Consider the following 12356-nt stretch of genomic DNA (forward strand, 5'->3'; position numbering starts at 1 on the left):
TGTCTTGCCTCTCCAGCTGGCGGGGAGATTTCTTCGAGGCAGGGCTTCCCATCCCCTCTGGGATGTTCATATAAGCAATGTGCGTTGAAAATCTATTCCCTGAGCCATGTGACAGAAGCTTGGGGAAATTCCAGAATGAACTGGAGCTTGCATCCTAAAATACGACCCTGGGCATGTCACTCCTCTCACTTCAGTCCTTTTGGTGGCTTTCCACTGCCCTCAGAATACAACTCAGAGCTCCTTCCCATGCAGAGCTCTCTAAGCCATCTCTTACCACATCTAGCACTCCTCCACACACCTTGTGTTTTAGCTCTACAGCATTTTGGTTCCCTGATGAAACATGCTTATGCCTACCTCTGGACCTTTGCATGTGCCCTCCCTCCCACCTTCACCCTACTCAAGTTACCCGTTAAGCCTCAGCTCGCATATTACTTCTTTCAGGAAGCCTTCCTTAGCTGCCCAGTGTCAGTTAGGGGCTGACTCCTCCACTGGGCTCCAGTGGTACCTGTCATTGCCCTATTCTAACACCAACACTGCATGTAACAGATTACTGACTTGTCCGTCTCCCTCCCCAGACTGTGAGCTTTGGGAGGACAAGGCCCCCATCTGACTTCTCTGACTTCTCACTGTATCCCAGCAGCTGAGGCCAACTCCTAGAGGCGTCAGAGGTGTGTGGTAGACCCTCATCAAATGAACACATGAGGGGCGCCTGGGTGGCTCACTCGGTTAAGCATCTGCCTTTGGCTCGGGTCATTATCTCTGGGTCCTGGGATTGAGCCCTGAGTTGTGCTCCCTGCTCAGTGGGGAGTCTGCTTCTCCCTCTGCCTCTCCCCACCCACCCCTCCGCTTGTGTGCACGCGAGCTCTCTCTCAAATAAGTAAAATCTTTTAAAAAAGAAAAAAATGAACGCATGAACAAATGAGGTCCCATTTTTATGAACAGTAGGTGTCCAGTGAGCCCCTGTCACACTGGGGCATCTGACTATCCAATGGTTAGAGTTCCGCAAACTCCAGAGACATTTTCATCTTTGAAGTCCTTTATTCTCCATGGTTCACGTCACTGATTCACCAAGCTAGAGCTCTTCACAGTAAGCAGACTTTCATTCATCTTTCCTCCATATTGTAACCTTGTCCTCATGTTCAAACCTGGGCTTGGGCCCAAAAGGTTAAAGAGGTCGCACCCTGTGGCAGGGAGCAAGGGCCACCCTGGTGATCAGCCTTGTTTGGTTCCCAGGCAAATACCTTAGCAAGTTCAGTATGTGGCAGCCCCGAAGTGCAATACTTAAGACAGTGCAACGGCTCCAGGCATCGGGGTGGGGGTGGGGGGTGGGGGTAGGCACATTACATAGAGAACCCTGGAGAAAATCCAGGCCATTCACTCTCAACATGCATTTTCTTAGCCGTCGGTGACTCTGGACTTCCTTCCCTGGTCTACAAGAAACCACAACCCGTGTGCTACTGAAGACATTTTCATTTTCCCCTCGTGAGATAGATGTGGTTCCAAGTATATTCCAGGTTTCTCCCTTCTGCCTTTAAGAACATCCAGTTTTGTTCAGGTCCCTCTTAATGGCACTTAATAAATATACATTCTGGGACCGACAGAACAGGCTGTCCTCTTTCAAAGCACCTTTAAAACTGCCTGTTCAAAACATCTGAGCCAGGACAGAACTCAGAAGGGGCACATCCTACCTAGCTTACAGCTGGTGGCCACTTCTGACCGCAGGCCTGTCTCGTACACTACTGCGTGTCTAGGGTCGAGGTCCCCAGTCCTGGTGACACACCAGAAGCACCTGGGGAGCTTTTTGAGCTCCTGAGGGCCTGGCCACACCCCAGACCAACTCTATTACAATCTTTGTGGGGGCGGGGGGCGGGGAACTGGCAAGCAGCCAGGCTGAGAAGCCTGAGCGGGGGTTCTAGTCCACAGGAAATTCTCAGTAAGCACTGAGGAACCCACAAATGGATTTTCTATATTATTATCTGCTCCCCTATGCCTCCTATTTGTATTAGAAATCTGAGTAGGAAAAAGAAAGGAAAATGAGTCAAGAGCATCTCATAGAGTGGATTTGGTGCTGGGACAGGGCCGGTGGGGACTGAGTATCTCCTGCATGATGCATCTTCCCACTTGCACAAGCCGAGGAGTCGGGTGAAGATCTCACACAGGCATGTATATATTTCTTCAAAGCCCTCCAAAAGCCAGAGCTAACAGCGTTAGGCACTACAGTTATAATACCATGGAGATGTTCTTGGAAATAAGTCTAAACTACCATTGGATTTTCCCCCACACTCTCCAACTTGGGTCGGTCCCCAAATATACAATTTGTATTACAGATCAGACTGGACCACCATTTCCCACTTCTGTGAATCTTGAGATGTATCTTAGCTAAACTGACAACCTGGAGAGGATGATTCAACAGTGGCTGCACCCAAAATGGCCCCATTGGGTCAGTCTGCCTTCAACAGGAACTGTTTTTCCATTTCCAGGTCCTAGAAAGGGATGACAATGGGTTTGATCTCACCAAGTTCAAGAGACTGGCTACCTAGAACGCAGCATGGAGAAGGGTCCTGAGGTGCCCCTGGGCTGAGGGGAAAGGTCACCACACTGATTCCCAGTGTCTGCCATGGCCTGGGCAGGGCCAGCAGCAGCACGCATGCTTGTCTGCAGCTGGGCCGGTGGAGGCTGGAGCCATCCTGAGACCACTTCCGGGTGCATCCTGCTACCAGTGGCAATTTACATTTATATCACACTTCACAATTTACAAGGAGCTTCCCTCAGGCCATTCTCACCACAAACCTCTGAGTTAGGTCTTTGTGGATGGGAAAACTGAGGTTGTGTCCTTTGTCTAAGGCCCTACAGCCAACTGACATCACATTCACCTGCCACCTCCAGGCCCTGAAACCACCCGGGGATCCCCCTGGCTCCCGACGTCCATAAAGAGGAAAGCAAACCAACACCCAAGCTCCCCCACCCACCAGGCTGTTGATCACCTGCTGCACAGAGTTGCCTAAGCAATTTGCATGTCCTTTGTTCCCTAGTCCAGAGAACACAACAGCCTCATACGCCCCACGTAACACACCCTCAAAATCTCCCGTTCCCTGGAACAGTCTCTGGATTTGCCTAAACACATTCCAGAACTGTGACCTGGCCACACCCGCTCTGAGACTCAGCCAAGAATCTCCTGGGAACCTTTCCGTTGCCCTCACAAGCCCGTTCTCCTCAGCTAGAGAGGGTTCCGAGGGGGTTCACTGCCCAAGATAACTCAGCTACCAGTGTGGGTCGGCTGCGGTGTCTCCTGATGCCACACGGAGGGAGTGCACCAACAGGCCAGGCAGCTCTGGACTTGTCCAGTGCCCCCCTCCCCGCAACCCCATCGCACACAGGTAACATTCACCTGGGTGACCCACTCTGGTGGGCAGGGCTAGATGAGAGCACAGGTAAGCTAGGCCATAAGCCACAGCAAGTTCTCATCGCCTTGACCTGCCATCCAGGCTGTTGTGACTTCAGATGGGAACCACCTTTTCTGCAGACCTGACGAGCGGTTCTGGCTGGAGCCTTTCTTGCTCACCCATGCCAGGCACTCCTGCAAGGCCCACCCACCTCTCTGGTTGCCCTTCACCCTACCTCGGCCTGATCTTCCCTTCCGCCCCTGCAGGGTCCTAGCATCTAAGCCTCCCCATCCCTTGGCAGCATGGGCTCCGTGGCGGGCACCCTAGGAGGGCACACTCCAGCCCCATGGAGCTGGGCTCGCGGCCCTGGCCAGGAAGCTGGAAGGCACATAGCCCCGCTGCTCGTTCACTTCCACGAGGCTCCATTCCGGGTTCCCCTTCTTGTCCTGGGCCTCCAGGACAGTCACCAGCTGGCCCGCCTGCAGACTCACTTCATGGCTGCTTCTGGCCACAAAGGGGTACACTGCCACCACCTGAAATACATGGGAGCGACATAGAAACAGCCAGAGCGGGGAGACAGACAAACCCAGCGCAGAGACACTGTTCATCCTGCTCACCCCCCGCCCCGACCCGACTCAGTCCCCAAGGCTGGGCAGTCACCGCCTCCCAAGGACATCCTCATGCTAAAGATGAAGGCTGCTGCTTCGTCTTCCGCCAGCAACACCTACTGTGTGCCAGGCTCTGTTCCAAGCGCTACCTGGCCTTGACTTTCACCGTTCTATAATTCTATTTGCCCCGTTTTTCAGATAAGGAAAAAGAGACTCAGAGAAGTCAAAGAGCTTATTCAAAATCACATGGCAACGAAGCCAGGCCTGTCAGAATGGGTGCCCTCGGTCCACTGCTGCCACCCCACTGAGCAGAGGACATGGCACCCTCTCCCCCAACACCTTGCCCAGATCAGATGGTGTCACCCGCCCAGGCCTGCTTCCCAACTTGGAGTAGAGACTAGCGGTTGGGGGACTTGGTTAATTTTTAGGGAAAGGCATTGAACTGGACAAAAAACTAGAGGGGAAGGCATTTATTAGGCTAATATTTCATTTCCCTGGCCTCAGTTTCATCATCTGCAAAACAGAAGTAATAATATCCTCCCCTCCAGGTAATTGTGGGAATTCAACAAATGATGTACGCCTGTGCCTGGTACATGCTCAGGGCTCAGTAAATGCAGGCTGCTCTGATTCTGTTTACCATTCCTGTTGTCAGAAGCTGGGGAGGACTGGGATGACCCCACAAGTGTGGACCCGTGAACAGAGGAAGCAGCTGATGTGTCTGAGAAGATGGACAGCTGGGCTCACCCACAGCAGGGTTCCTAGAGACGCTGCCCACACTGGGTGGAGCTGGGGCCGAGCGGGGTGGCCAGGCCCTCTGGGGAGCTCCTTATGGGTCCTTTGCTGAAAGGCAGGAATGCCCAGTAGGAGGCAGCCCCGATGCACCACTCGTAGCTAATGCTCCAGGCACTGGCCCTCAGAGCCTTCCCAGGGATGTGCCACAAGCCGCACACCTCAGATTCCACAGGCTTCTCTGCAGCCCCACACTGCCCACCTGAGGCTCCTCCCTGGCCTGAGGGCTCCCTGGGCTATTCACTACCAGCCTCTGGGTTCCCGCTGCTGCTCCCTGTCGCTGCTCCTGCCCTTTCTGCTGCTCACCTGTCACTGGTGAAGCCCTTTTCTAGCTGGGAGCATGGCTGCCGTTTACTGAGGCTCACTTTGCCCCGGCCTGGCCTTCCTATCTCATCCAGCCCTCACAGTGACCCCACGGAGCTTCTCCTCCCTCGAGGACTCCATCCCAGCAAAGCCAAACCCTTTCATGGCTTCCCATCACTTTTTGTTTGTTTTGAGATAGAATTCAAATACCGTAACAGTCATTTTTTCAAAGTGTACAATTCAGTAGTTTTTAATAGGTTCAAAGGCTGTACAACCATCATTACTAATTCCAGAACATTTTCATCCCCTCAAAAAGAAACCCCATACAAGATAGCAGTCCTTTCCCAACCCCCAACCTCCCCCCTGCCCCTGCCCCGGCGCAGCCAACCACTACTCTACTTCCCATCTCTATGCATTTGCCTGGTCTGGGCATTTCATATAAACAGAGTCATACAACACGTGGCCTTTTGTACGCAGTTGCATGTGACAGCACGTACTGGCCCTTCCTTCTTTTTTATGGCCGAGTAATATGCTATTGTATGGATATGCCACATTTTGCTTATCCATCCATCTGCTGATGGACATTTCAGTTGTTTCCACTTTCTGGCAATTATGAATAATGCTATTGTGAACATGCATGTAGGTTCCCCACTGCTCTGAAGCGAAGGCTGACACCCTTGCCAAGGCCACAAGGCCCTGCCTACCTCTCTAGCAGTACCTCACCCCTACCCTCTCTTCCCCGGCCACACCCCCTTCATTCAGTTCCTCACGCACCCCTCCTTTGTGTACACACACACACACACACACACACCCACACACACACACCCACACACACACACACACACACACCGGCCCCTTTGCGTTCACTAGGCATGCTTTCTGGGGAGCTCTTCATACCCACAGCCTGGCACAGTCCCTTTATCCAATTAATCCCTGCTCACCCTTCAAATCTGAGAAAAAGCATCATTCTTAGAAAAGCTTTTCCTGAACCTCTCCCACCTAAGGCTCTGGCATTTATCACTGCTCTAACTTTACAATGATTCACATGATTATTTTATTAATTGCTGTTTTCCCCACCCCCAGATTATAAATCTGAGGAAGGCAAGGACCAAGATTTACTTTTGCTCATTATTCCATCTCTCATCGGCACATTGCCTGGCAAATACTGAATGAATGAATGAATGAATGAATGAATGAATGAATGAATCCTACTTGCCCTGCTGATAGGGAGCAAGGGTTTGTTGATGTGGCAGGGATGGGAGGCTCCTTTTTCCAGGTTCACTCCTGACCAGGACACTGGTGTGGCCACTGACCAAGGCCCTGGCCTCACAGGATGGTAGCCTCTTCCAACAGGAGGGAAATCAAAGCCCCACTCCAGGTGGCCATGGGGAGGCAAACCCCACCCCTCTCCCACACTCACCTGGGTCACCACTGGGACAGAGGGAACGGGCGCTGGAGTGGGCTCTGGCATTAGGTGACGGGAGTCCTTGTGAGGCCACTCCTGCTCTTTGACCTCCTCCTGCCTGGGGATGACGCGGTATAGCTCCAGTTTCCCAGCTGGCACATACCCTCGATGTCCTACAGGACATGCAGAACGTTATCTGGCTGCAGACCACCCTTCCCATCCCTTTTAGTGACAGAGGAATCAGCCCCATTCAGGGATGTGAATGCCTCCAGCACAGCTTCCCAGCACTAAAAGGGACCAGAAAAAGTCATCCAGGCACCTCCCACACCCACCCCTAACCAACCCACACTCACTCTTTCCAGCTTCTACTTGCACACCCCCAATGACAGGGTGCTTATTCCCTACTGAGGCAGCCCACTCTGTTTTGAACAGCTTTGACAGACATAAGAAGTTCTTCCTTGGGCTGGTATAAACACAGCCTTCCTGGTGCTGGGCCCACTGATCCCTTTCCCCTTGAGCAGAGGCCTAGAGCAGGGCTGTTTCCTCACCCAGGATGGCCTTTTCCAGGAGGCAGCAACTGCCTCTCTCTTCACTGAGTACCCTCCGTTTCTGCTCATGAACAGCTACTCCAGTGCTGTCCTGGTCGCTATCACTGCACATGGCCAACACCTCCTGAGAGTTTGCTAGGTGCCAAACTGGCATTCGATTATCCAGTCTTCACATCAACCCTCCAGGTCAGTACTGTTGTTTCCACTTGATGGCTGAGCCACTGCAGCTCAGAGAGGCTCTGTAACTTCTCTGAGATCACACAGTTAGTAAAGTGGCTGATTTGGAACCCAAACCCAGTCTTGTTGACTACAGTGGCCAGCCTGAATCCCCGTTCAGCTGTTTGTCAACTTGAGTCACGAGACTGCCCTTTCACGGTTTCTGCTGGATTTGTACTGTTTTCTTAATTTCTTTTAAAAATAGGCTCCATGCCTAGCATGGAGCCCAACATGGGCTTGAACTCATGACCCTGAGATCAAGACCTGAAGCAAGATCAAGAGTCACCCACTTAATTTTTTGATAGACTCACTTTTTAAAACTTAGACTTGTTCTATTAATAATATGAATAAAATCACAGGTTTATGTACTAGCTACAGTTTCTCTCATATGCAGAAAAATATTTCAGTAACAATTATGATAAACTGAAGGGGGAAAACTGTCTGTGGGTCCCCTCCCAATAATCCTGTGTGACCCTCATCTTGTGGGTCACAGGCCCCTTTATGGAAGACATGGCTGGGCCATCTCCTCTTGGGTTCAAGGTGCCACCTGCCTCCTGCCCAGTTACACTGGGGCACCCAGACCTGAGTGGCACATCCAAGGGTGGGACCAGTGCACGGGAGACAGGACCACACGTCCTCGTTCTGGACGCCAGATGTTTCCCTGCAGCTGGGATCCAAGCGCGCCCTCTCCGCATATCTACATCTTTTGGGGTGATGCTGGAGATCTCTCTGTACATTTCTGTCTACCCCAACGGTCTGTGAGGTCCCCAAGGCACACAGTAGGTGCTGAATAACAGATGTAGCAATGTAAGACTCACTTCCTCTTAGTGGCATGTCACAGGCCACACTAAGCTGGCTGTGCCCCAAGCCCTGCACTTTCACCTATGTCAGTTCCCATCCTGGATTTGCACAGCCAGACCCCTGCCCACACCTGGATCTCCCCACTGGTTCCTGTTGGGGGGTTTCCCAGAGGGAGGGGAAGAGCCCATGAAGCCCCACGTACCCCCGGTGTCCACCAGCCAGCGACTGCTGTTGCCTCTGGTGTCCTTGTTTTGAAGGAGAGCCACGATTTGGCCCCGTGGCAGTGTCAGGTCCAGAGTCCCAGCCCCACTGACGCCGCTTGTCACCTGGTACAGCTTTTTGGGGCCATACCTGCTCAGGAGAGCCTGCACCTGGCGTTCAGCCCCTGGAAGGAGTGGCTGGGAGGAGGGGAGGGACAAAGAGAGACACAGGTGCCTGAGCTGGCGTGTCAGAGCTGGCGCCAGCGTATGCCCACGTGCTGACAACCAGGAGTCCCATGCCGATCCTACCTCTGCTGCCAGTGGGCAACAGTCTCCTCGCTAACAGATGGCTGGGTTAGAGGAAGAACACACTCTTAGGATCCAAAGGGATCTCAAAAAACAAACAAACAAACAAAAAAACCCACACAAAACACCCTCTCATTTGACCTCTAACATCCCTCCTAGGTCTAAACTTCCTGGATTTTCTAAAATCCTAATTCAGGTTCCGAAAGTTCTCAGTTACAGAACTCTAGGATGGGGCCCTAAATTCTGGCCACAGCATCAAGCTAAATTATCCCACAGGAAAAAGCCTGGCACAGGTCTTTTGGCCTGAATGAGCAGGACCATGAGCGTCACGCGGGCAGCAGGCGTGTGGCTGCTTTGACGGCCGGCAGAGGGTAACGCGTGCAGACCCTCCCTCACATGTGAAGGGAGTGCTAGCTTTTATTCCACAAGTATTTATTGAGCACCTACTGTTTACAAGGCACAGTAAGCCTTGTGAATGGGGTAAAAGAAACACAGAAGGGGCGCCTGGGTGGCTCAGTCGTTAAGCGTCTGCCTTCGGCTCAGGTCATGATCCCAGGGTCCCGGGATCGAGCCCCACATTGGGCTCCCTGCTCGGTGGGAAGCCTGCTTCTCCCTCTCCCACTCCCCCTGCTTGTGTTCCCTCTCTCGCTGTGTCTCTCTCTGTCAAATGAATAATAAAATCTTTAAAAAAAAAAAAGAAACACAGAAGACAGCTTTGCCCTGATGGAAACTGCCATCTAGCTGGGACGAATGCCTCAGTGGCGCTGTCCATGCATCCAAAAATCTGGCATTGCCTTTGTTTTCTTGTTCATTGCTTCCAGCAAAAGTATCACCAAGAAGAGACTCAGCGGAGACTGTCCCTTTTTGTAAAACAAAGAAACTAAAAATGTTGCATATAGATTCACTATATACTCTGACTATATGTGTGTGTGTGTGTGTGTGTGCGTGTGTATGTGTGTATAGAGATCATATTCTATGTGGTTATTTCTGTGGGGAGGTGGTGCTTGGTGTAGGAAAAGCAGACAGAAGTACCCTTCAGGGACGTCTCGGCACAGACTCTGCCTACTCTAGTGGGGTTCACTAGTCAGGATCAAGAACTAGGAGAACCTGATGTTTCTAAACGGGCCCTTAGGTGGAAGTGGAGACAGCGTAGCTTTTTTTCAGAATAGAGGTGTTACCCTGAGTATGAAAGCCAGCAGTGTAGAAACATTTGCCTTCTTTCTCAAGTCTGAGAGGCCCCCGCAGAGAACAGCAGTATTCCCTGGAGGGACCAAGGGGAGACATGGGAAAATATCACGAGGACTGCTTCTGTCTAGGTGACCACCTCACTTCTGTGGGTTCTGAACCCTTAGCCAAAGAAGTCAGGAATTTATAAGAGGGGTGTGGGGGGGTGGGGCGGAAACAAAGGTGGAAAGGAGGGGGCATCTCTTCTCTTCCTACCAATTTGCAACACACATTGGGATTATGCTGTTCCCATTTGTTTCTCTTTTTTGTTTCTCTGTGTCTTCTCTTTTTTCTACAATCAGCATGGAATGCTTTTCCAATAAGACAAATGTTATTGTGTCTCAAGTAGCAAGAGAGAGGAGCTTCCCAGGACTCATCCCAGCAGCTGCTCTGCTCTTTACTTTTTTTTTTAAATTTTTTTTTAAGATTTTATTTATTTGAGAGAAAGAGTGAATGAGTGCTCTTTACTTTCTGCCCCATCCTCGCCCCACGCTGCAGGGCCCATGCCCCCCCCATGGGACTTCTGGCTGGGACAGCCTCGGTGTGGGGGAGGAAAGGCGGTGGCTGTGGCCCAAGGAAGAGTCCACTCTCCTCCTGCATCCCTGATGGCCTTTGGCCTTCTCTGCATTCCAGTCAGGTGTGCAGGCCACCTCTATGGGCCAGCTCCGCTGGGCTCCTTTCCTTGTCTCTCTGGGTTTCTGGAGCCCCCTTCTCCCTTCTGGGGAATCCTGGCTGTCTCCCGGTCCTTCACTTCACATTTCACATGTGACTGAACACACAGTTTCAGGATCCTCTCATCCAGGTCTGTCCCCATGTGGAGCCCCCTCCTCCCTTCAGCTACTTCAGTTCCACTTCTGAAATATACTCCCTGGGGACATCCTTCAAGTGCACTGAAAGGTACCCTTTCCTTCTATTTTAGGGAAAAATACTTTACCCCAAAAAAGCATTTGGCCAGTCAAAGTCTGTAAACCATAACGCAGCTGAAATACTGTCTTTTGCAATTAAAAATTCCATAGCAAAAAGAAAATTTAAATGATTTGTTATTCCAACTTTTTATTCATCCTGAATGCTGGTATCTGAAGCCAGTTCAGTCAGATGGTGAGGAAACAGGGGCTTTGATTAAAAGAATGTGAAGTTCCAGGTTTGGGGATGCTAATGCCACTTGTCTGTGATTATGTCTAATTTCACTTAATATTCTACTGTTCTGCTCTTATGCTTATTGGCCATGAAGAGCATGTGTGTAGGTGGTGTGAATCCCAACACCCCCTCCAGCTTACAGACAGAAAGAAGAGAGGGAAAGGGTACAGGGAACCCTGGGGGAGGAAAAGGAAAAGGAAACGGAAACAGGATTGGGCCTGACCCTACTGGCAGGTGAAGGACTGGACAGTCTGCGTTCTTTGGCCTCCCCCAGGGAGTATATTTCAGTCTGCGGGGTAAGGAGACTTACTTGCATGGTGGGAGGTGGCAGCACTTTCTCAAAGTTCTCTTGAAAGGAGCGAAGCTGGTGACCAGTCTGGCCCAGTGCGTCCTCCACCAGCTTCCTGAAGGCTGGCTCCGAGAGGTGGTAGTGGGGCAGCTGGGTGGGACAGACACTGTCGTCAGAGCCATCTCCAGGAGAAAGGGGACAGAAAGACTCTAGCAGCCTACATCCTAGCCCCAGATGTGTGAAGATGGGTCTTTACGTCTTTGTCAGCTGTAGTTTTTGTCTGCTGACTGCCCCACTTGGTGTCCTTCAAAAAAGCATCCCTCCGTGGGGGTCGAGGAGTATTGCCCGCCGTGGGGCACCAGCCCCAGGGCTGGCAGGCACGGCCTCCCTTCTCCCATCCACTGCGAGCAGCCCACAGACTAGACAATGAACCTAAGCAAGGCCAAGCACAAGCCTCCCGTCAGAGTTAGTATATGAAGGCTGAGAATGAGAGGAAAACTTTTCCTTTAGATGCTGAGGCATAAAATCAGTCTCTCCCACTGTGCAGAAAAAGGTTGGCCTGACAATGAAGCCAGCCCAGACAGGGAAACAGAGCTAGGAGGTGGAGCGAAAGCCGGAGCCCTGACAACATTGTTTGTACTGAATGCACCCTGCCCGGGGCTCGATCCCCTCCTGGGCCTCCCAGTTATGCAAGTCAAGACGTCCTTCTTTATGCCTCAGCTGGTTTGGAATCCAAGAAGTTCTGAGTAATGCTCCATCCTGAGACCCTGGCCCTGTTAGCCATCTCCTGCATTCTTCCCACACAACCTAGGAATGAGTAAGACCCATAGCTAAGAGAGACATGTCCTCTCTGCTTGTCACCAAGCTCGCTGCTCTTGGGTCTGACTTAGAGCCTTTCCCCCTGCCCCCAGGATGCAGACAGATTGAGGTTCTACCATGCAGGCCTTTCCCGGGGTCCATAGGACTGGTCCAGGGGGATGGGCCATGGGACACAGACAAGGAAGCTGGCACCAATCACCGGCAGGCTCTAGCATTCTAAATGACAGGCCCAACCAGGAAAGGCCCTCTTTCTGCTTTTATAAAGTTGATCTTCCTGCTACTGGCATCCTGCAACACTCCGCAGCCCGCGCATCCCAGTCTGAACACA

The 12356-nt window shown here is 51.8% G+C and overlaps 1 protein-coding gene across 4 annotated transcripts in view; it reads right to left on the reverse strand.

The window, feature by feature from the left end:
* Positions 1-1018: 1018 nt before the first annotated feature.
* ARHGEF37 (Rho guanine nucleotide exchange factor 37) overlaps positions 1019-12356 on the reverse strand; it is a 46134-nt gene continuing 34796 nt past the window's right edge. For all 4 annotated transcript variants that reach the window (XM_028106681.2, XM_028106679.2, XM_028106680.2 and 1 more), the window contains exons 10-13: positions 11231-11359; positions 8256-8451; positions 6504-6661; positions 1019-3916 (exon numbers count right to left, since the gene is read on the reverse strand). In XM_028106681.2, coding sequence (XP_027962482.2) covers positions 3707-3916; positions 6504-6661; positions 8256-8451; positions 11231-11359 — 693 coding nt within the window. In that variant the 3' untranslated portion in view covers positions 1019-3706. The remainder of the gene's footprint in view (positions 3917-6503; positions 6662-8255; positions 8452-11230; positions 11360-12356) is intronic.

This window comes from Eumetopias jubatus, unplaced genomic scaffold, assembly GCF_037043125.1.
Source record: "Eumetopias jubatus isolate StellerSeaLion01/CBP00866 unplaced genomic scaffold, mEumJub1_p1.0 scaffold_5, whole genome shotgun sequence".
Lineage (NCBI taxonomy): Eukaryota > Metazoa > Chordata > Mammalia > Carnivora > Otariidae > Eumetopias > Eumetopias jubatus.